At 44.0% G+C, this 25368-nt stretch overlaps 1 protein-coding gene across 4 annotated transcripts in view; it reads right to left on the bottom strand.

The window, feature by feature from the left end:
* The window catches only part of LOC134321266 (uncharacterized), a 41776-nt gene extending 36250 nt beyond the window's left edge, over positions 1 to 5526 (bottom strand). For 2 of the 4 annotated variants that reach the window (XM_063002906.1, XM_063002904.1), the window contains exons 1-2: positions 5401 to 5526; positions 3075 to 4326 (exon numbers count right to left, since the gene is read on the bottom strand). In XM_063002906.1, the coding sequence (XP_062858976.1) occupies positions 3075 to 4326; positions 5401 to 5424 (1276 nt within the window). In that variant the 5' untranslated portion in view covers positions 5425 to 5526. The remainder of the gene's footprint in view (positions 1 to 3074; positions 4327 to 5400) is intronic. The other 2 variants (XM_063002907.1, XM_063002905.1) reach the window with 2 other exon arrangements.
* Positions 5527 to 25368: the final 19842 nt, after the last annotated feature.

The following is a 25368-nucleotide window of genomic DNA, read 5'->3' as shown; positions in this document are numbered from 1 at the left end:
AATCCTATAATGTGATTTCCTGGATTTTTTTTCTCATTTTGTCTCTCATAGTTGAAGTGTACCTATGATGAAAATTACAGACCTCTCTCATCTTTCTAAGTAGGAGAATTTGCACAATCAGTGGCTGACTAAATACTTTTTGGCCCCACTGTATATATTATGTGTGAATGGACAAGTTGGTGAGAAGACATCTGGGACACACTTTTATGAAGTTATCCTTTTTTTGGATAAGGATTTGAATCAGCAGTTTGTCTGGTGCATGAAAGCCAGAATAATGACTAGAAGAATACTATCCACACTGTCAAGGAGGTGGGTCAGTGATGATGTTTTTCTGCTGCAGGAACTGCCAATCTTGACTTTGTGACTAGTTTTATGGATCCACAGAAACACCAGGCATTTTGAAAAGGAATGTTCTGCCTTCTGTGATGAAACCGAACCTTGGTGATAAACATAGACTTAACAGAATGACAATGATCCCAAGCACACTCAAAAGTCAAACAAAGCTTGGTTAAGAAATGCTGGAGTGGCTTTCTCAGTCTCTAGATTTAAATTCCATAGATAATCTTTGATTTGATTATAAAAAGCAGTTGCAGCACAAACCTCAATGAGCTGGAAGCTTTAGCATGAGCTTTAGCATTAGTGTAGATATCCCAAGAGAGGTAAGAAGCTTGTTAGAACTGACCAAAAGTGATTATTAGAGGTTAACAAGGCAAAATGATATTCCACCAAGTACTGAGGCTCTCTCTATCTGCTAATCAGAGTACTTACACAGCGTTTGAAGACCCCACCCACATAGTCCGGTCATCCCTCCCAAGCAGAAACGTGTCTGCTGCAGGCACTGCCAATTATGCCTGCTAGATGGTGCCCAGCCGACCACTGGAAACTCCAAGTTTCGAACCGAGGAACCGTTTCAAATCTCAGCGCTGGTGTGCTAGCGGAATATCCTGCTGCGCCACCTGGGCGCTTATGTTTAGAATTTTTGTACTCAGTGGTTAAAGTACTGGATTAGTACTGGACTAGTAATCAGAAGGTTGTCGGTTCAAGACCCACCATTGCCAAGTTGCCACTGTTGGGCCCCTGAGCAAGACCCTTAACCCTCAACTGCTCAATATTGTGTTCAGTCATAATTGTAAGTCGCTTTGGATAAAAGCGTCTGCTAAATGCCGTATTTGTAACAGTTATACTGTATTTCAGCATTATGTTACAGACAGGTGACTTTATGTACATTCTCTTTAAGGCTGTTTAATAAAGTGAAATTTATTAGTCATATAAACTCATCCAGATCCTGGCACAGCAAAACACCATCACGTTTCCACACCACCTTTGCCATGTTTATTCTTTTTACTTGTTTAAACTATGAAAGGCTGTGTTGGCTTTTGGTTGGAGATAATGACATAAACCCTCCTTGTTAAAGGGTTTCTGTCTGTCCATTATCTCAAAATGTTTGGGCATTATCCAGGTGCTTTTGTCATAATGTCTGTTAAGCGCTGACATTTCTGTTGCTTAGCTGTGATTTCCTCAGTCTTTGCTGCCTTTTCTACTGAAACCCTGTTTTGACAAGTCCCTTTCATACTGTGGAAAATCAGGAACACTCACCTTGGCTGAGGATAAAGATGTCTAAATTACTTAAGCTGTTTTATGAAACAGTTAATGATTTCCTAAATAAGTAATTTTAGGAAACTGGGTAAATTCATCACTGTTCCATTTTTTCTCCATGTCTTCATAATAGCTGTGGTTTCACTGTGGTTAGGTGGAGTCCTAGAGCGTTATGGCTTTGTAAGCCGTTCATACTGACTTTCTTCCACTATTTTCTGTACAAAGCTGGTTAAAATCAAGCCAAATTGTGTGAACCAGTTATTTGTACTAAAAATACTTAAAATACTTAAACATGACAAAAATAATACAGCCAGTCAGAAAGTGGACAATTACTTTTTCACACCAATGTAAATGACTGGGTGTGTATGTGTGTGTTTTGATTTGGCTACTGTGAATTTAGCTGCTTATGGCTTTCATGTGGATAATTTCCCCAGAAAGACACGCTCTGTTGCTGGAAGCAAGCTGGTAATAGAATATGCATGAAAAGAAGTGCATCAGAAAATGAAAGCGAGTGAAAATGAGAAAATGAAACAGAAAATAAGGAAAAGAAAAAAAAGAATGTATAACGTATAACACTAATGATCTGCTTCAGGGCATGGATATAAATATATATACACTGATCAGCCATAACATTAAAACCACCTCCTTGTTTCTACACTCACTGTGCATTTTATCATCTCCACTTACCACATAGAAGCACTTTGTAGTTCTACAATTACTGACTGTAGTCCATCTGTTTCTCTGCATACTTTGTTAGCCCCCTTTCATGCTGTTCTTCAATGGTCATGACCACCACAGGACCACTACAGAGTAGATATTACTTTGGATGGTGGATCATTCTCAGCACTGCAGTGACACTGACATGGTGGTGGTGTGTTAGTGTGTGTTGTGCTGGTATGAGTGGATAAGACAGCAGCGCTGCTGGAGTTTTTAAACACCTCATTGTCACTGCTGGACTGAGAATAGTCCACCAACCAAAAATATATCCAGCCAACAATGCCCCGTGGGCAGCGTCCTGTGACCACTGATGAAGGTCTAGAAGATGACCAACTCAAACAGCAGCAATAGATGAGCGGACCAACTAGGTAGGAGTGTCTAATAGAGTGGACAGTGAGTGGACACAGTATTTTAAAACTCCAGCAGCGCTGCTGTGTCTGATCCACTCATACCAGCACAACACACACTAACACACCACCACCATGTCAGTGTCACTGCAGTGTTGAGAATGATCAACCACTTAAATAATACATACTCTGTAGTGGTCCTGTGGGGGTCTTGACTATTGAAGAACAGGGTAAAAGCAGGCTAAAAAGGTATGTAGAGAAATAGATGGACTACAGTCAGTAATTGTAGAACTACAAAGTGCTTCTATATGGTAAGTGGAGCTGATAAAATGGACAGTGAGTGTAGGAACAAGGAGGTGGTTTTAATGTTATGGATGATCGGTGTATATATCTGCTGTTAGAAAGAATTCCTACCTGGCACTTTAATGAGAGTAAAATGCTGGTTTCCTGGGATATCGCTCTGTCCCACATTCGAAGCAGATCTTGCTCTTCTTAGGTTAATCTTCTCATGGCTGCCTGGCCCTCCTTCGGAGTTTAGGCACCTGTTTGAGCTACTGCCAGTGAAGCTTGAATGATCAATATTTGTCTCATGGGGAGAAGCAGCTCTCCTGCTCTGAATTTTAGGATCTTTTGAAGCATTAACACTATGCTCAGCAGGGCTAAACAGGGTAGCATGACAACTAGCAGGCCTCCTCGGTCTGCGATTAGGATGCGGTTTGTTCATTAAGGGTTCTTTGAAGGATGGAATGGATGGATCCTTCAGTTTCAAGGATAATGAGGATTTGTACCTTTCTGTTACCTTTTTGTTAGTAGCATCTGAGTGGACAAGCCTAGGAGCTGACCCAGATTCAGTATCTTCTATGGATGATGGACAGTTTTGATATGCTTGTGAACTGGTGGCTTTAAAACCTTCGGTGTAGCTGTGCCTGTAGTTTAATATCCTCCCATCCTCATTAGTGCCTCGGTTATGGTTTTCTTTGTGCTCCATTGCTTTGATGATTGTGTTTTTTTTCCTAAGGACCACTGGTTGGTGGGTATCAACAGTGGTTTGGTTAATAGATAGTGGAGAATAACATTCTTTGCTGTAGATATCAAAGAGCGTAGGAATATGGTTTTCTCTGACAGTCAGTTGGTTATGGTTTTCTATTGTGTCAACCCTAGAAAAGGCTGGATCAGGGCTTCTTCTATTGTAGATGTTGGAGAAACAAGGGGAATCATTATCAATAGTATTAGATCTAAAAGGTAACCTATAGGCATGGCCATTCTTGGCCTTTGGTTGGACGATTCTTCTGGTCACTTCTCTCTGTTCTGTAATTTTGACTGCAATGGCTTTTCTCTGCGGAGCCTGCCTAAAGGAGCCAATGTGCTTGTTGTTCAGGGCCATAGGACTTGGTGATCTTGAACCAATCTGGGTGGGAAAGTTTGTATCAGGCAGGCTGGAGGAGCGAGTGACCCTCCTTGAGGTCATAGTGATGGAAGTTATGGAGCTCCTATATTTTGGAGTATTATTCCCAACACTAGGTGATGCTGTGCAGGGCAGTGGTGCACTCCCTCTCCTGTGCATTGGGGTTGGTCGTGGCAAAGCGTTGATGGTCTGCACAGTGGTTGTCTGATCATATGCCGTATCCAGGTCCCTCTTTGCCCCAGTGGGTCTCTGATCAGCAGCCTGGCAAAAAAAATAATTTAAATGTTGAGACCCCTCATGTGAAATGAAGCAGTTTATTTTCGTTTATGGTCACAAGCTTTACAGCTCACTTTAAAATCCTCTATTCCGATGCTTCCTCAACGGAAATGGCTTTCCGTGTTGCCGTAGCAACCGCTTCAGCGTTAGGGGAGCTGAAGGATAATTTAATTAAGTTTGAAGCCAAAACTCATCTTTATTATTTGCTCAAGTGTTACATGAGATTGCTTTCTTATTCCCAGCATGACACTGCTTTGCCTAATCAGTGTCAGGTAGGCAGGCGGATGTACCGAATTTACATTCCAGTATTTAAGCTAGTGTATCAAGCCAAATTAAGGTCCAAATCATTCTCAGAGACGCAGTGCACTGAGACGGTCACCGTTACAGCTGAAATGAGAGAATGTCCAACCTTTAGCTTAAAAAAACAAAGAATCAGGCCTTCACTTTTTACTTCTTTTATATCATGTCTTTTTACTGTATAGTGTAAAGTAACTTAGGGTAGGGCAATCAGCATTCCTGGTCTTTTTTTGAAAAAAATGGATGCTGTGTGCACCGAGTGTGGTGTCAAAAGTCAAATAAAAAAAGTCAAAGTAAATGTAAGAAACTCTTTTTTTTATTATTATTTGCATTTTCCATGCCGTCCCAGATTTTTCTGATTTGGGGTTGTATGTTTACAGTCAAAACTTCTCAAAAGTAATTAATTACAGCATTTAGGAATAACAGTATAAATCAGTAGCATGGAAATTAAGATAGCAATGTATTTCCTGCTTTATCAGACTTTCTGGTTTCGTTATTATTCATGTTTTTCTATGTTTAGAATAAAGTTATGTATTTGATCACTAAACATACAGTATTTACTAACAACAGCATTTACTATGTTTAAATCATTTACATTGTTTACATCGTGAACTACAGACCTGAATAAAGATTTAATTTTTATGTTTTCTAACACACGCTTATTTTAACTTATTGAGTTAAATCAGGTTTTCTACAACAGAAAAAAGCTATACACTGAAAAATAGAATTTAAATGTTTTAGAATATAATGACATGTAGTTACCTGCTGAAAGCTAGATCTAGGCATCCAAGTGAGTCCAGCAGTTCCCCTGACTCCAGCTGCCTCTTCTGTATGTCAGACAGATTGCTTAGTTTAGTTGAGTGTATATGACAGCTAAAAGAGATGTTACATTTTGTCAGCTAGGGTGGGAAGTAAAAGTTTCATTTCATGCTGTGTGTGTTTACATAGTCAACAAAGTGCTGCTCATGTTGACCAAACCAACATTGCATCATTATATTTAGCTGGTGGAGCAGGGAGAGTGAGTATGTGTGTGTGTGTGTGTGTGTGTGTGTGTGTGGGAAGTGTACGCTTGTGTATGTGAAGAGTCAGAAAAAAACTGAAAATCTTTCTCCTGTTGGGTTCTACCCGTTAATGATAGTTTGCACCATGCCCTTGTTCCCATGTTGACCCTTCCACTGACTGACAGTTACTGTGTCCCATGACCTATGTCTTTCTCTTCTGCAGAAGCAGAAACGTTGTCCCATAGTAATGAACACCTGACAGTTGAAGGCCTCACAGGCAATGTTTCCCTCCCAGGTGGAGTGCTCATCTTAATGGTTCAGGTGTTGTTTACTTAGGTTGCAGCACTGGGGTTAAGGTAATTTGCTTCTCCTCAGGTTTTAGAAAAACTGGGAATATGTGGGAGGAAAAAGTAGCAGACTTGGCAACCCTTTGTTCTCCTTAGTGACAGATCAGGCTATATTGGCCATTGGCCGCTCATACTGAGTTAATGATGATGCTCATGCTTGAAGAATCTACACACACATAACGGTGCATGAGGTTGGATTTTCTTGGCAATTAAAAAGGGGTAAGCTACTGAAGGTTGTTTCATTTGTGTAGCCTCATTTTGTTTAAAATGTTTAAATTTGATGATAGGGTGGAAAGGGGGGATAGTCATTTATGAAACTACTTTTAAATACTAATAAAAGTATGTATTGAGTCATTATCATCCTGAAATACACTGATCAGGCATAACATTAAAACCACCTCCTTGTTTCTACACTCACTGTCCATTTTATCAGCTCCACTTACCACAATTACTGACTGTGGTCCATCTGTTTCTCTACATACTTTTTTTACATGCTTTCACCCTGTTCTTCATTGGTCAGGACCCCCACAGGACCACTACAGAGTAGGTATTATTTAGGTGGTTGATCATTCTCAGCACTGCAGTGACAATAACATGGTGGTGGTGTGTTAGTGTGTGTTGTGCTGGTATGAGTGGATCAGACACAGCAGCGCTGCTGGAGTTTTTAAATACTGTGTCCACTCACTGTTCACTCTATTAGACACTCCTACCTAGTTGGTCCACCTTGTAGATGTAAAGTCAGAGACGATCGCTCATCTGTTGCTGCTGTTTGAGTTGGTCATCTTTTAGACCTTAAACAGTGGTCACAGGATGCTGCCCACAGGGCGCTGTTGGCTAGAGATTTTTGGTTGGTGGACTATTCTCAGTCCAGAAGTGACAGTGAGGTGTATAAAAACTCCATCAGCATTGCTGTGTCTGATCCACTCATACCAGCACAACACACACTAACACACCACCACCATGTCAGTGTCACTGCAGTGCTGAGAATGATCCACCACCCAAATAATACCTACTCTGTAGTGGTCCTGTGGGGATCCTGACCATTGAAGAACAGACGGGGTGAAAGAGGGCTAACAAAGTATGCAGAGAAACAGATGGACTACAGTCAGTAATTGTAGAACTACAAAGTGCTCCTATATGGTAAGTGGAGCTGATAAAATGGACAGTGAGTGTAGAAACAAGAAACAAGGAGGTGGTTTTAATGTTATGGCTGATCTGTGTATTTTTGGCCTCTTTAGAACTCCTAGCTGCCTTGTGGAGCTGTAAAAAATTAAGTATTAAATTGCCAAGTGTCTGAGTCATTTTACTGACTATATTCCTTGCAGGCAACATTGAAGAAGGTCACTCATTACACCACACCCCTCACTGTTGATACTACGCCCCCTCCATGGATGCCCTGCCCCCCACTCCAGATCAGGTTCAACAGTCTGAAAGGGAAAAATCAGATCTAAAAGTGGAGAAAAGGTCAGAAGCCAAAAATATAAGATTTAAAATAGTAAAAAAAAAAAAATAATTAAAAAACAAGATCTAAATCTAAAAACATAACCTAAAATGTGACATCAAATATCAAAATAAAAGTGAAAAATGCAAATATTTAATTTATTTAAAAGACTTTTGGTGTCCAGGTGGTGCAGTGGGATATTCCACTAACTCACCAGCACCAACATTCTGAACACCCCGGTTCGAATCTCGGCTCTGCTACCGGTCGGCTGGGCGCCATCTAGCAAGCACAATTGGCAGTGCCTGCAGCAGACTGTAATTGACCACTGTGTCTGCTGGGTGGGGAAATGACCGGACCAAGTGGGTTGGGTCTTGGAACGCAATCAGTGATGCAAAAGATAACTTCACTCACTCACTGTCTTAACTGCTTATCCAATCAGGGTCGTGGGGGGAGGGGTGCTGGAGCCTATCCCAGCTTTTCAATGGGCGCAAGGCACACAGTAACACCCTGGACGTGGTGCCAGTCCATCACAGGGCAGACACACACTCACACACATACACATCCATTCACCTATAGGGCAATTCAGAGTCTCCAATTAACCTGACTGCATGTTTTTGGACTGTGGGAGGAAACCGGAGCTCCCGGAGGAAACCCACACAGACACGGGGAGAATGTGCAAACTCCACAGAGAAAGGACCCGGACCGCCCCACCTGGGGTTCGAACCCAGGACTGTCTTGCTGTGAGGCAACAGTGCTACCCACCGAGCCACCGCGCCGCCCAGAAGACAAATTGACTATGCTAAATCAGGAGAAAATGCATAAATAAATAAAGAAAAAAATTCTAATTTAAACTTCACCTCCTGTTTATTTTAAATACATTGTTGTATCCCTAATGGTTTAAACCTTTGGCCCAGAATTGGCCCCATACCAACATAATTGATTCAGCTAAAGAAGACATAAATTAAGCTCTTTAGTTGGACCTGGTGTGTTGAAAGTAGGGAAATCCTAAAGCTCTGCAGGGCAGTGGGCCTCCAAAACTGCTATCTGGGGGAAAGGGGTGGCATTTTCATTTCCCTTATTAATGATCAGACACCAGCTATTCTTGTATGTATCCATCTGTGTAGCCATCAGTTTCACAGTTTCAGGAAAGCTGAGAAAATTTTTTAAAAAGTGTGTGTGTTTATTATCAAGCAAAAAAGAACATATCTGTCTCGAGGCATCCTTCCAGACTCTTTTATATTAGGGGAAAACAGTGGATGGGAATTGAAAATGAATAAAATTAGGAAAATAACAGAAAAGAAGTACTAAAACTATACAAAGCTTAAAGACTACACACCCCTCTTTAGTAGGCTGCATTCTCAAATATGATTGACATGTACACTTACCACCGGTAAACAAATCATAAAAGCAAATCATCAAGTTAAATAAATAAGTAATTATGATGATATAAACCTCCATAACTCACATGGCTTTCCTGTTTGGAATGCATTAGTGAGAGAAATCAAACAAGGCTGGTAGTCTGACACCTGACACTCTGGATCACTTTTATTTACAACCCCCAATGAGAAAATTATGGACCCCAAATCAGACAGTATGGAAAATGCTAATAAAATAAAAATGCAGCGTTTCTTACATTTACTTTGACTTTTATTTGATTGCAGACAGGATGAACCTGAGATATTTCATGGTTTATCTGCTCAACTTCATTTCATTTGTTAATATACTGTACCTCCATTCCTGCATTTCAGGCCTGCAACACATTCCAAAAAAAGGTGGGACGGGGGCAATTTAGGGCTAGTAATGAGGTGAAAAAGCTAAATAATGATGTGATTCCAAACAGTTTATGTCAACAGGTGATTGTAATCATGGTTTGGTACAAAAGCAGCATCCAGGAAAGGGTCCAGGAAGAGTCTTTGATGAGTAAAGATGATCAGAGGATCTCCAGTTTGTCAACAAATGTGTGAGAAAATGATTGAAATGTTTAAAAACAATGAACCTCAAAGAAAGATCGGAAGGGATTTGCATATTTCTCCCTCTACAGTGCATAATAACATTAAACCATTGAAGGAATCGGAAGGAATTTCAGTGCATAAAGGCTAAGAGAGCAACGCCCGTGATCTTTGATCCCTCAGACGGCGCTGCATCAAGAACCGCCACTCAACAATAGCTGATATAACCACATGGGTGAGGGATTACTTTGGCAAACCTTTATCAAGCACTACAATACAGAGTTACATGCACAAATGCTACTTAAAACTTTACAGTGCAAAAAAGAAGCCTTATGTTAACCATGTCCAGAAGCAGCATCAACTTCTCGGGGCTCTGAGGCATCTAGGATGGACCATCACACCGTGAAAATGTGTACTGTGGTCAGATGAACCAGTATTCCAGGTCTTTTTTGGAAGAAATGGACGCCGTGTGCTCTGAACCAAAGACTAAAAGGACCATTCAGACTGTTATCAGCAACAAGTCAGAAAGACAGGATCTGTCATGGTGTGGGGCTGTTTCAGTTCTCTTGCCAAAGGTAATGGCAGCATTAATTAATGCAGAGAAATACATTAAGATTTTAGAGCAACATATGCTGCCTTCAAGACGTCATCTTTTTCAGGGACCTCCATGCATTTTTCAACAAGACAATGCAAAACCACATGCTGCACACATTACAAAGGCATGGCTGTGGAAGAAGAGGGTATGGGTACTGGACTGGCCTGGCCTGCCTGCAGTCCTGACCTGTCCCCAATAGAGAATGTGTGGAGAATTTTAAAACAAAAAATGTGACAACGACGACCCCGTACTGTTGCACATCTTAAGACGTGTTTGCAGGAAGAATGGGACAAAATTAAAGCTGAAACATTAAATCACTTGGTCTCCTCGGTGCCAAAACGTCTTTTAAGTGTGGTGAAAAGGAATGGCACCATTACAAAGTGGTAAATGCTTTACTGTCCCAACTTTTTTTGTAATGTGTTGCAGGCCTGAAATGCAGGAATGGATGTTTATTAATAAATGAAATGAAGTTGAGCAGATAAAACATGAAATATCTCAGGTTCATCCTGTCTGCAATCAAATAAAAGTCAAAGCAAATGTAAGAAACTCTTGCATTTTCCATGCTGTCCCAACTTTTTCTGATTTGGGGTTGTAGAACATAAAGCATCCTTTGAGGAAATATAATTTTTAGGAAATAAAGTGATTCAAAAATGTAGTGTTTATTACTATACCATGGTAGTTGTGAGGAAACTGCCCTGATGTAACAATCTGATGCAAACAATGAAAACCACACTATCATAGAAAAACAAATACGTATAATTACAGGAGAGGGAAATGAGTATTAAGCTCTTTTGTTTTGTTCTGTAATATATTCTCAGTGCATCTGTTCTCTTTCATTTATGGACATATTATCTTTTTACTTTATTCTTTTAAACAAAACAATGTACTGGCATTTATGAGTTCAACTGGGAATTTGAGTCAGAAGATTAAATAGGATATGCACTCACTTTACTGCTCTTTTTTAATCCTTTTTAAGTTATTTATTCTCCAAAGAATGAAATTAAATTCTTATAATATGTCCCTGTACATCGCTTCATTGTAAGTGAATTTAAACTTGATATATTATGCACTATGTATAATATATGCATATGTATAATATACTTCTGGGGCAGCACTGTCGCCTCAAGCTAAGTGGGTAGCACTGTCGCCTCACAGCAAGAAGGTCCTGGGTTCGATCCCCAGGCAGGGCGGTCCGGGTCCTTTCTGTGTGGAGTTTGCATGTTCTCCCCGAGTCTGTGTGGGTTTCCTCCAGGAGCTCTGGTTTCCTTCCACAGTCCAAAAACATGCAAGTGAGGTTAATTGGAGACACTGAATTGCCCTATACGTGAGTGGGTGTGTATGTGTGTATATGTATGTGTGTCTGCCCTGCGATGTACTGGTGCCTCGTCCAGGGTGTTACTATGTGCCTTGCGCCCATTGAAAAGCTGGGATTGGTTCCAGCAGCCCCCAAGGCGACCCTGATTGGATAAGCGAGTGAGTGAGTGAGTGAGTGAGTGAGTGAGTGAGTGAGTGAGTGAGTGATATACTTCTGGTAGTAGTAAAGGACTAAAATGTGGATGCAATGTGTTTAAGAATTAACTTTTGCTGAAATTATTTATCAATTCAGTAAGATAACTACCTCTTTGTGCTGATCCATGTGCTTTGACAGAAATGCTTTTGAACACGGGTGTGATAGGAGGCTTCAGCTTCACCTACAAAAAATTACAGTCCCATTATTTTATCATTCAAAACCTAATCGCATGCTGTAAAGCAAGCTCTGTGCAGTTTAGCACACCAATTTATCACAGAGCATCACAACCTTACATATTTACTCAATAGTTTACATCAAGGAGCAATTTAAAGCAGCCCATACACGTCTATCCCAAGTGTTCAAACATTTAAAAGCTTCATGTGAAGTGATAGTCATGTGATTTTCAAATTTGACTTGTCCTTTAGCTATTTACATGCCTTTACTGCAAGTGGTCAGCCCCGGGAATTTTGTATTTATTATTTGGTGGTGAGTCTGACAAACTATTCTTTCACCTGCACAGACGAGTCTTTGACCCCAGCAGTAGCTGTATTGCTGGTTTACTAATTACACATGATTTATGATTTTCATTCCCTCTATATGGCTATATATATATACCGATCAGCCATAACATTAAAACCACCTCCTCAATGTCCATTTTATCAGCTCCACTTACTATATAGAAGCTATATAGTTCTACAATTACTGACTGTAGTCCATCTGTTTCTGCATGCTTTGTTAGCCCCCTTTAATGCTGTTTTTAAATGGTCAGGACCCCCTCAGGACCACCACAGAGTAGATATTATTTAAGTGGTGGATCATTCTCAGCACTGCAGTGACACTGACATGGTGGTGGTGTGTTAGTGTGTGTTGTGCTGGTATGAGTGGATAAGTCACAGCAGCGCTGCTGGAGTTTTTAAATACCGTGTCCACTCACTGTCCACTCTAGACACTCCTACCTAGTAGACACTCCACCTTGTAGATGTAAAGTCAGAGACGATCGCTCATCTATTGCTGCTGTTTGAGTTGGTCATCTTCTAGACCTTCATCAGTGAGCACAGGATGCTGCCCACGGGGCGCTGTTGGCTGGATATTTTTGGTTGGTGGACTATTTTCAGTCCAGCAGTGACAGTGAAAACTACATCAGCATTGCTGTGTCAGCATCCACTCATACCAGCACAACATACACTAACACACCACCACCATGTCAGTGTCACTGCAGTGCTGAGAATGATCCACCACCTAAATAATATCTACTCTGTAGTGGTCCTGTGGTGGTCCTGACCATTGAAGAACAGGGTGAAAGCAGGCTTAAAAAGTATGTAGAGAAACAGATGGACTATCTGGTATGGTAAGTGGAGCTGATAAAATGGACAGTGAGTGTAGAAACAAAAAGGTGGTCATAATGTTGTACCTGATCAGTGTTTAATAGCCAGTAAATATGAGGTCACCTGCCTATGAATCTTGAGTTAACTCTTTGCACAAGAGTGGTAACTGTGACTCCATATTAATGTTATTGAAATTACACGTACAAAAAACTAATGATCACGTGACATGTAGTTTAGCTCTTACCTGGCATGTGGCACCTTCATGTTCATGGGTATTGTTAGGCCTTTCTTTTTTCACCACATGTGTCTGCAGAGGCAGCCATCCAAACTGGACTGGAACAAAACTGCAGAGTTTGGCCATCTGAGGACTGAGTGCTGTTCTAATCTGAACTCTTTCCTTTTTTTCCAGACCAGACTGAGACTGCAGAGACTCCAGGCTGCTCAAAGAGCTTTCTGCCAAACTGGGGCTAATGCAGGGGGTCCTCTCCCCTGCCTGGAAGTATGAATGTCCTAAACAGTCCGGGGATTTAGGGCCTCTCTGGTTTGGCAGTGCAGGCATAGATGTAGTTTGGTCGACAAAAGCATGGACCTGGTGTTTTATAGGATGAGCCTGGAGGTTCTCAAGCTTTTGTAGCCAGTCATCAGAAAGCTTGCCCTCAAGACAGCTGTGTGGACGAGCTGCACGAGGAGGCCTGTCAACCTGTGCCATGAGACCCTCCCAGCAACTTTCATCTTCAGATCTTCTCCATGCTAGGTGAGATGTGCTGTCCTGTCTGGCATGTCTATGAGGCTTAGGTTGCCTTTGCCAGCTCTCAGAATGTCCATTTTTATCTTTTACACCCTAACACACTTGTTAAAAACAGTTCAGTTCAGCTGCCCTAGCAACCATCTGAAACAAAAAAAGGAATTTTGCAAGATATTTGACCCTATTTGTGATTTGTGATTTCAATAAAACCTTTTTTGCTTTTATTTATTTATTTATTTATTTATTTATTTATTTATTTATTATTAGGTTTTTAATGTTGTTTTACACACTTTAGTTACATTAACGACAGGACAGGTAGTTAATGGTTACACAAGATTCATCAGTTCACAAGTTCAATGTCAAACACAGTCATGGTGTTAGGGTGCCTGCGACGCCTGGTGAACGTAACACCAGTTCCCAGCGTTGCAGGCGTTACAGAACAAGGAACAGCATGGCCTCAAATAGGAGGCCAGCTGATTAGGGCGAACGACCTGCAGCTGCGAGCTCCCTATTTAAGGGGGCGTCGCCAGACTGCAGGCGTCGCACCTTTTGTTCTTTGTTCTTTGGGCTATGCTGCACTGCACCAGCCCGTACCCTTTTCAGGGCCAGTTCGGTTACCCCAGGCGCTAAAAGGGCGCAAGGGTGTGTAGATCGCAAGGTCGAGGTATTGAGGGTTTTATTTCTCTTTATAGGGAAAGACGGTGCGATTGGTGCAGCCCGCGAGCTGCGGTTTGTTTTCAGCGTTGCTAGGCGCCCGGCTAACGTGAGTAGCATCGGGCTAACGCTAGACGCTTCGCTCCAACTACCGCAGCCCTTTAAGGCACTAAGCGGATACTGGGTTCGTCTGCGCCAGTTTGGCTCAGCGGTTTGAACGCCGCATTACCAACGGCACAACCCCGGTTCGAATCCGCGCCTCCCCTCTCTTCTTTCCTTCATGTAGATCGGCTCCTTCCCAGCGCCTTGCTGGTGACACAGCCGATTATTCACGCTTTAAAAGGCGTTTACCTTTTTCTGCGCGATTTCCTCGGACAGTGTCCAGGGTTTCGCTTTTCTTAAACGCTCCTTATAAGGCATAGGGGCAGCGTCTGTCTCAGCCACGGTGTAGTGTGGTGAGATACGCATTCGCTTTGCGAGCGAGCGACCCGGGTTCGCGCCTCGCATAGGCAGACTGTTTCATTTGTGTTTTGTTCTGTTCTTTTTCTCTTTTTCAGTTGCCAGCAAGCCAGCGGCTCCGTTCGGGCTTTCCCGAATCGTTTTCTGTTTTGCCAGTTTCCGTTTTTGTTTAATTATTATCATTTGTGTTGTAAAGAATTATTATTTATTGTAAATAAATATAATTTTTCTCTGCATCTTTGGGTCCTAAAGCCTCTCTTCATAACAGAAAGGTGCGACCATAGATGGACCCAGCAGAGACTCCTCCCATGGCTGACGTCCTTCGTCACCAGGGGGTCGCACTGGGGAGACACGAGCTGGCGCTGTCAGTGTTGACACAGCGGGTGACTGAAATTGCCCAGCTGTTGCCGACTCTGGCAGCCGGTTCGGGTAGCCCCAGTCATTCTTCCGCTCCCCCAGCGCCTCCTGTAGGAGTTGAAACCTCCATTCCGCCCCCCGAGCGTTTTTCAGGGGAGGCGAAGAAATGTCGAGGCTTCCTCCTACAATGCTCCCTCACTTTCGAGCTGCAACCCTCTCGCTTCCCTTCCGAGCGCTCCAAGGTAGTGTTTATTATATCTCTGCTATCTGGTAAAGCCTTGGAGTGGGCTACCGCCCTCTGGGAGCAGAATGCCCCCGAGTGTTCTTCGGAGCGCTCTTTTAAAGAGGCTCTGAAGGACACTTTCTTCCATCCCACAGGGGGAAGGGAGGCGGGACCGCGCCTGCTCGAATTGTCCCAAGGAGGGCGCTCAGTCGCTGATTATGTAATCGAGTTTCGCACTCTGGCGGCTGAGTGCGGTTGGGACGAGGGGGCATTAGTTGCTATTTTCCATCGCGGGCTAGGAGAGAGAATTAAAGATGAGTTGGCCACTCGAGAACTTCCCACTTCTCTTAAGGCCTTCTATCTCCTAGCTACCTCAATCGATACCAGACTCCGACAACGATCCCGGGAGCGAGGGTCTCACCCACCCTTTTGTCGGCCTCAAGGCCAGCCCCAGCCCGTGTTGCGAGATCAGGACCCCGAACCCATGCAACTAGGATCGACCCGGGGGGCCACCCCATTACCATCCGACTCCGCCTCGAGGGCCCGACCTCGGTTAAACGAGTAGGCCGCTCTCGTGGCAGGGAGTCGGGGGCGAGCCGTTCCATCATCCCTGAGCAGGGTCTTTTCCTCTGCGCGTCGTTGCGTTGGGATTCTGGGAATACTGATCTCAAAGTCTGTGTCGATTCAGGCGCGGTGGAAAATTTTATAGATCGCCACCTGGTACGCGGGTTGGGGATTGAGCTTCAACCCTTACGAGTTCCCATTGTGGTTCATGCTGTGGACGACCGGGCGGTGGCCGGGAGTCCAATCACGCACCAAACGCCTCCTCTCACGATGCGTTTGGGGGGGCATGAGGAGCGGATCACATTTTTAGTGACCCAGGTTCCTCAGCTCCAAGTGGTGCTGGGACACTCGTGGTTGAGGAAGCACAATCCCCAAATTGATTGGCAAACCGGGTCAATCTTTGCTTGGGGAACACGGTGCCAGGATGCATGTCTGCTGCAAGTGAGCATGTCATCGGCGCCATCATCGCCTGAGGCGATGACCCCTGATTTGGCCCGGGTACCCCCCGTGTACCATGACCTGCAGGAGGTGTTTAGCAAGTCCCGGGCGCGGGACTTGCCCCCACACAGACCTTTCGATTGTGCGATCAACTTGCTTCCTGGCACTTCTCCTCCTAGGGGGCGCCTCTTCTCCCTGTCGGGACCGGAGAGGATCGCCATGGAGGAGTATGTCAAGGAGGCACTCGATCAGGGGTTCATCCGACCATCGTCCTCCCCAGCTGGGGCAGGATTCTTCTTTGTGGGAAAGAAGGATGGAACCTTGCGCCCCTGTATCGATTATCGAGGTCTGAACGCAATAACGGTTAAGGATCGTTATCCGCTGCCGCTGATGGCCACGGCTTTCGAAGCCCTTCAGCGGGCTTCAATTTTTACGAAGCTTGACTTACGCAGTGCGTATAACTTGATCCGTATCCGGCGAGGGGATGAATGGAAGACTGCGTTCAAGAATCTGTCGTTTATCCAGCAAGCTAAGCGGATGAATTCCCGTCAGGCTCGGTGGTCACTTTTTTTTGGTCGGTTTCGTTTCACCCTGTCTTATAGACCAGGGTCGAAAAACGCTAAGCCTGATGCCTTATCCAGGCAGTGGGAACCAACCAGACCTGAGACCGAGCCTGACCCTATCATCCCCCAGAGCCAAATTGCTGCCCCAGTAACGTGGGGCATATTTAAGACAGTTCGGGACGCTCAAGCGGTTGAGCCCGACCCAGGTGGAGGTCCACCTGACCGGCTGTTTGTACCATCAACAGTCCGACGTCAGGTGTTTGAATGGGCTCATGCGTCCTCATTTGCGGCTCACCCAGGAGTCTCTAAGACCCTGGTGCTGTTGCGCCGAAGGTTTTGGTGGCCGGGGATGGAGAGTCAGGTCAAGGACTTTGTCCGTACCTGCGCTGTCTGTGCGACTAACAAAAGCACAAGAGAGCGTCCTCGTGGACTTCTCCATCCATTGCCAGTACCCTCAAGACCGTGGTCCCACCTGGCACTGGATTTTGTCACGGGTTTGCCAAAATCCAGGGGATTCACGGTGGTACTGGTGATTGTTGACCGGTTCACTAAATCTTGCCTTTTCGTTCCGATGCCCAAGCTTCCGTCCGCCATGGCTACCGCACAGGCTGTTCTGCAACATGTGGTGAGAGCACATGGGGTCCCGTCCGACATTGTGTCGGATCGGGGTCCGCAGTTTATTAGCCAGTGCTGGCGAGCCTTTTGCCAACTTCTTGGCGCGACGGCCAGCTTATCCTCGGGATACCATCCCGAGTCCAACGGGCAATCTGAGCGAGTCATTCAAGATCTAGGCAAGATGCTTCGGTGCCTGACTGCAGGTAATCCAGCCACTTAGGCGGATAAGTTGTTGTGGGCTGAATTTGCCCACAATACCCTGCACCACGCCGCATTGGGTATGTCACCATTTGAGGCACAGTTCGGCTATCCCCCTCCGCTGTTTCCTGATCAGGAACAAGAGGTTGCGGTGCCGACTGTGCAGCAACATATCCGTCGCTGCCGCACTGCCTGGCGGAAGGCAAAACAGGCCCTTTTGGCCTCTCAGCGCTCCATGAAGCGCAATGCTGACCGTAGGCGGCAGCCAGCTCTAACGTTCCGGCCGGGCCAACGTGTCCTCTTATCGACGAGGGATCTCCCCGTCAAAGGTACCACTCACAAGCTGGCACCGAGGTACATTGGTCCGTTCAAGGTAGTTAGACGGATAAACCCGGTGACATATAGGTTGGAGCTGCCTCCCAGGATGAAGGCGCATCCAACCTTCCATGTCTCCCAACTTCGCCCGTTCGCGAGCGGGGGAGCTTTACCCCCCCCACAACCTCCCGCCCCTCGTATCATCCAGGGTGCCCCTGCATTTACGGTTCGCCGCCTCCTGGATAGCAGGAGAGTGCAGGGCAGTACCCAATACCTGGTGGATTGGGAGGGTTACGGCCCCGAGGAACGTTCATGGGTACCGGCTCGACGCATCCTGGACCCTGAACTGATCCGTGAGTACCGAAGGAACCGGTCTGCGGGTCTTGGGACCTCGGGAGCTGTCCCTAGAGGGGGGGGTCCTGTTAGGGTGCCTGCGACGCCTGGTGAACGTAACACCAGTTCCCAGCGTTGCAGGCGTTACAGAACAAGGAACAGCATGGCCTCAAATAGGAGGCCAGCTGATTAGGGCGAACGACCTGCAGCTGCGAGCTCCCTATTTAAGGGGGCGTCGCCAGACTGCAGGCGTCGCACCTTTTGTTCTTTGTTCTTTGGGCTATGCTGCACTGCACCAGCCCGTACCCTTTTCAGGGCCAGTTCGGTTACCCCAGGCGCTAAAAGGGCGCAAGGGTGTGTAGATCGCAAGGTCGAGGTATTGAGGGTTTTATTTCTCTTTATAGGGAAAGACGGTGCGATTGGTGCAGCCCGCGAGCTGCGGTTTGTTTTCAGCGTTGCTAGGCGCCCGGCTAACGTGAGTAGCATCGGGCTAACGCTAGACGCTTCGCTCCAACTACCGCAGCCCTTTAAGGCACTAAGCGGATACTGGGTTCGTCTGCGCCAGTTTGGCTCAGCGGTTTGAACGCCGCATTACCAACGGCACAACCCCGGTTCGAATCCGCGCCTCCCCTCTTTTCTTTCCTTCATGTAGATCGGCTCCTTCCCAGCGCCTTGCTGGTGACACAGCCGATTATTCACGCTTTAAAAGGCGTTTACCTTTTTCTGCGCGATTTCCTCGGACAGTGTCCAGGGTTTCGCTTTTCTTAAACGCTCCTTATAAGGCATAGGGGCAGCGTCTGTCTCAGCCACGGTGTAGTGTGGTGAGATACGCATTCGCTTTGCGAGCGAGCGACCCGGGTTCGCGCCTCGCATAGGCAGACTGTTTCATTTGTGTTTTGTTCTGTTCTTTTTCTCTTTTTCAGTTGCCAGCAAGCCAGCGGCTCCGTTCGGGCTTTCCCGAATCGTTTTCTGTTTTGCCAGTTTCCGTTTTTGTTTAATTATTATCATTTGTGTTGTAAAGAATTATTATTTATTGTAAATAAATATAATTTTTCTCTGCATCTTTGGGTCCTAAAGCCTCTCTTCATAACACATGGACAATTTCTTATCTTCAGTTCACCTCACTTGCATGTCTTTGGACTGTGGGAGGAATTCGGAGCACCTGGAGGAAACCCACACAGACACAGGGAGAACATGCAAACCTAGGGATTGAACCCAGGACCTTTTTGCTGTGACACTGTTACCCACTAAGCCACCATGCTGCCCTTAGCAGCAATGCTTGCAACTGGATCTCTTGCAATCGGGAGTCTTTTAAGTCGTTGCGTATTTCACACTACACGACTGATCGGCGATAGGGGGTTTTCACACTACACGATCCATCACCGGGAGGAATCGCAGGCGAGTCTATCCGGTCTTCCGGACTATGTTTTGTCATGAAAACACACGCGAGAAGTGATGAGGGGTTTAGTGATAGCACGTCCAAAAATGCACTCCAGTAAGGAGCGAGCGATCAAAGTTGTTTGTGCACTGTCCACCAGCAGGGATTGTCTGTTCTGTAGTGAGTTGGGGGTTAATAAATATTTTTTGCAATGCATTGTTGGTATTATGGTTTGGTGAGAACAATGAGATCACAAATACTGCAAAGCTTGCGTGTGTGCCGGTGTATTCTGATAGAAATCATATTATGCCCCTGTCCCACGTTTTTACTCTCCTCCCCCGGGTTTCCCCTCACACCGTATCTGGTGTTCTTATTGGGTGTAGTTCGACACATCACTTGCAACCTGCTCGCAGCGCCTTCACAGTACACGATTTAAAGTCAGCAACAGGTCCAGATATTTAACAGGCTAGATATTTTTCTTCAGTCGCCGAGCGCTCGACAAGCCACTCGCATTGAGTCGTTGAACAGTTCACACATAGCAATTAAGAGCCGAGTTTCGATCGCCACATCTAGCGGCGACCAGTCGGCGAGCAAAAATCTGGGCAAAAGTGTAAACTAGTCATAAGTTTACCATTAGTCATTCTCTACGACCATGTATTTAAGAAATGTTAGTGCTTCTTTTCCTCCTTTTCAGCAATTAAGCTTTTTAGATGCATACATCCACATCCTTTGTTTTTAGTATTATTATACAGTACTTATTGTATAAGTTTAACTACATCTAGCTTAAGCTCACAGAAAGATCACTTTACATGCTTCTAAATTACAACCCCAAATCAGAAAAAGTTGGGACAGCATAAATAAACAATAAATAAACACAGAATTCCTTACATTTACTTTGACTTTTATTTGATTGCAGATGGGATGAACCTGAGATATTTCATGTTTTGTCTGCTCAACTTCATTCCATTTATTAATAAACATCCATTCCTGCATTTCAGACCTGCAACTCATTCCAAAAAAAGTTTGGACAGTAAAGCATTTACTACTTTGTAATGTTGCTATTTCTTTTCACCGCACCGAGTATACCAAGTGATTTAGTGTTTCAGTTTTATTTTTCCCTCTTTTTTCCCCCAATTTCTATCCCCCAGTCTAGTCGTGTCCAATTACCCTGATTGCGTCCTCTATACTGATTCGACCCCTCACCGCTGATGAGGACGCCTCTCAACTGACATACGCCCCCTCCGGCACGTACAGTCAGTACAGATAGTGCATTTTTCACCTGCACGAGTCGAGTTCATACACTTGACGGGCACTGTGCACGGAGGGCCACACCCCCATCAGCATTATTCCTCAGCCCTGTGCAGGCGCCATCAGTCAGCCAGCAGGGGCCGCAGTCGCACCAGTTATGAGGACCTATGATCCGACTTTCTTACCCCTAACCCCCACTGCGACCCAGCCTAGTCGGAAAGGCAGAGCTGAGATTCGATACGATGTATTCGAAACCCCAACTCTGGTGAGCTAGCGTACTTTACCGCTGCGCCACCTGAGCGGCGTGTTTCAGGTTTTATTTTGCCCCATTCTTCCTGCAAACACGTCTTAAGATGTGCAACAGTATAGGGTCTTAGGAACTAAGGAACACTGCATTTTTATTTCATTTGCATATTACATGCTGTCCCAACTTTTTCTGATTTGGGGTTGTAGTTTAATTACACCTTAGCTTAAGCTCACAGAAAGATCACTTTATATGCTTCTAAATTATTTATTGAACTAAAATTATTAAGACTTACAAGTAGACAATAATTGTGTCAATCAAAAGAGGAATTATTATTCATACCATATTTTTTCCATTTAAGTTGTCTTTAATAGCCACTTCAACATAGCAAGTAATGTTAAATACATTTGGCTTTTAAAGATGTTTTTACATGCATGTATTTTTTTCTCAGTTGAAAAAGAATAAAAAGAATGAAGATGAGAGGAAACACAGATAGTAGAACATTATTCTTTCAAATTTCTGAGCAGGCTCTTTGAAAAAAAACATAACAAATGCATTACACCACGTGTATCCTGCAGTGACAGTGAATAAGCTGTACTTATTATCACAGTGCAGAAAGAATCTGAAATGAACAATCAGAGAACGAGAGTGTGAGAGCAGCTGGTATTGTGAAAAGAATTTTGTTTACCTAATTGTGAAGCACTCCTGGAGAGAACAGATCAATCTGAAGCATTATTAGATGCATTAGAGAAGTACCTAACAGCACCAACACTACCTCAATGAATTTATTAACAGAGACGTTGTTCCTGAATTTATGGCATTCTCTCTCTCTCTGTTTGAGTCTCTGTGGCTGTAGAAGCGCTGTTGGTGGTGCTGTCTCCAATCAGGCATGAATACGACTGTGCACGTTGCCCTGAATGAACAAAAGACTTACAGAAAAGCTAAACATCTACCACAGGGAGAATGCCTCATGTTTGTGTGTGAGCAAACAAGCCAATGTCTCTTTTATGCTTAATTAGACTTAAAATTGTAAGTTGTTTTACATTTGCTTTACTTTTGGGGCCCTGTTGTTGTTGTCGTTGTTGTTTATTACACTGTCAGGATTAGGAACACACCACTCATACACAAATCCACACAAGTTTTATTAGTTTTATTAATAAGTTTCATTAATAATATGCGTTTATAAACTGGAAAAAACAACCACTTCTTAAAACGTTCAGAGCATCCCAATAAACCACATCTAAAACAAATGAGAATCCCTCTAAAATAGTGTTGTAAAATATATTATAATAAAATTATGGACAAAATGTACAACCCCAAATCAGAAAAAGTTGAGACAGTATGGAAAATCTAAATAAAATAAGAATGCCGTGTTCCTTACATTTACTTTGACTTTTATTTGATTGGAGATATTTCATGTTCATTTTATTTGTTAATATACCTCCATTCCTGCATTTCAGGCCTGCAACACACTCCAAAAAATGTTGGGAAGGTAGCAATTTAAGGCTAGTAATGAGGTGAAAAAACTAAATAATGATGTGATCCCAAACAGGTGAGTCTTTGATGAGTAAAGATGATCAGAGGATCTCCAGTTTGTCAACAAATGCATGAGAAAATGATTGAAATGTTTAAAAACAATGTACCTAAACGAAAGATTGCAAGGGATTTGCATATTTCTCCCTCTACAGTGCATAATATCATTAAATGATTCAAGGAATCGAGGGGAATTTCAGTGCGTAAAGGCCAAAGGTGCAAGCTTAAGCTAAACGCGCCGTGATCTTCGATCCCTCAGACGGCGCTGCATCAAGAACCGCCACTCAACAATAGCGGATATAACCACATGGGTGAGGGATTACTTTGTCAAACCTTTATCAAGCACTACAATACAGAGTTACATGCACAAATGCTACTTAAAACTTTACTGTGCAAAACAGAAGCCTTATGTTAACCATGTCCAGAAGCGGCGTCGACTTCTCTGTGCTCTGAGGCATCTAGGATGGACCATCACACAGTGGAAACATGTATTGTGGTCAGATGAATCAGCATTCCAGGTGTTTTTTGGAAAAAAATGGACGCTGTGTGCTCAGGACCAAAAACGAAAAGGACCATCCAGACTGTTATCAGCAACAAGTCTAAAAGCCAGGATCTGTCATGGTATGGGGCTGTGTCAGTTCCCTTGGCAAAGGTCATTTACACTTCTGTGATGGCAGCATTAATGCAGAAAAGTACATTAAGATCTTAGAGCAACATATGCTGCCTTCAAGACGTCATCACAATGCAAAACCACATGCTGCACACATTACAAAGGCATGGCTGTGGAAGAAGAGGGTACGGGTACTGGACTGGCCTGCCTGCAGTCCTGACCTGTCCTCAATAGAGAATGTGCGGAGAATTTTGAAACAAAAAATACTGTACCCCGTACTGTTGCACATCTTAAGACGTGTTTGCAGGAAGAATGAGACAAAATAAAAGCTGAAACACTTAATCACTTGGTATCCTCGGTGCCAAAACGTCTTTTAAGTGTGGTGAAAAGGAATGGCGACATTACAAAGTGGTAAATGCTTTACTGTCCCAACTTTTTTTGGAAATATCTCAGGTTCATCCTGTCTGCAAAGTCGAAATAAATGTAAGAAACTCTGTGTAAAAAATGTAAGTACCAGTATGTGATGTTATACCACAACAACACTGGTGTGATTTAATAATTAAGTTGAGGTGTTTCAGCCACGCTTCGCTAGCACTTTGACAATTTCCCATCACTTTATCCTGTTCAGAATCATGATGGGAGCAGAATATGCTTTGTGATGAACTGGCAACCTCTATTGGGGTTTTCTCCCAATGAAATTCGCCCAATGAATCAAACCCATTGCAACCCTGACCAGGATAAAGCAGTGGTAAAAAAGACAACGAATGAACAAATTAATGCTGTAACTCCCTGGACAGGACACCAATCCAGCACAGGGCCTCAGCATTTTCCTACACCCCAGACATAGCCACCCATATCTGTACCTCAGAGGATACGAACCCTGGATCCCAGCAGTAGTGGGCTAGAACAATTTACCACTGTACCACCTGAAAACCAATGTATAAAATTAATAATATAATATGAACTATATGCTTTCAACTTTGTAGCAGCAGCTTGTGAAAGACCTTTCATTCCAGCACAGCTGTACTCCTGTGCATAAAACAATTTTAATGAAGACCTAGTATGAGAGGTTTGGTGTGAGGGAACTTTGGTGACCTGCACAAAACCCTGACCTACACCCTATTAAACACATATGTGTAAACAAGCAAATATGGATGCAGTTTTAGGGTGTCCACTTATATTTTCCAATTTTCTAGGAAGGCGGGGACATTTGTGGGTAAATGCAATAAAAATAAAATAAAAAACAGAATAATAATTTCCATTATTTTTAAAAACTACTTAAAATACGCTAGCACACCAGAGCTGGGATTTCGAATACATCGTATCTCAGCTCTGCCATCCGGCTGGGCTGGGTGGCTATATGAACATTTGACTGTTGTTCATCTAGGTAAGGGAGCAGGATAGGGACCTCATAACTGATGCAATTACGACCTCTGCTGGCTGATTGATGGCGAGTAAATGAATAATGCTGATCAGGGTGTGGCTCCCCATGCACAACGCTGATAGCATATGAACTCGCCTCGCGCAGGTGAAAAGATGCAGTCGGGTACTGCTCACGTGTCAGAGGGGGCGTGTGTCAGTTTGCTCTCCTCAATCAGAGGCGGGGGTCAGCACCAGTAGAGAGGAGGCATAACACAACTGGGTAAAAATTGGACGCACTAAAAATGGGGAAAAAAAGGGAGAAAATGCATTAAAAAAAACTACTTGTAGTTTGTAAATGTATGCATTTTTTTCTATTTATTTATGCATTTCTCAATTTTTCTCCTGATTTAGCAATCCAATCTTCCGCTGCTGGGGATCCTGACTGCATTCGAGGACGGTATATTTTCTTGCTCCACACCTCCTCCGACATGTCCAACCCCTTTTTTTTGTTTTTTTACTAATGTTCGGTCTGCTAACCAGGGTCCTTGCAAAGTGTTTGAAGACCCCACCCACTTAGTATGGCCTTTTCCCACCCAGCAGACTCGGTGGCCAATTTTGTCTGCTGCAGGCTCGCTAGATGGTGCCCAGCCAACTGGTAGCCGACCATATCTCAGTGCTGGTGTGCAAGTGAAATATCAATTAAACTTAAATTTTATCAATTAA

The sequence above is a fragment of the Trichomycterus rosablanca genome, chromosome 10 (assembly GCF_030014385.1).
Source record: "Trichomycterus rosablanca isolate fTriRos1 chromosome 10, fTriRos1.hap1, whole genome shotgun sequence".
Lineage (NCBI taxonomy): Eukaryota > Metazoa > Chordata > Actinopteri > Siluriformes > Trichomycteridae > Trichomycterus > Trichomycterus rosablanca.
The sequence above is the reverse complement of the archived record's forward strand: the minus strand, read 5'-3'. Positions and strand labels throughout refer to the sequence as shown.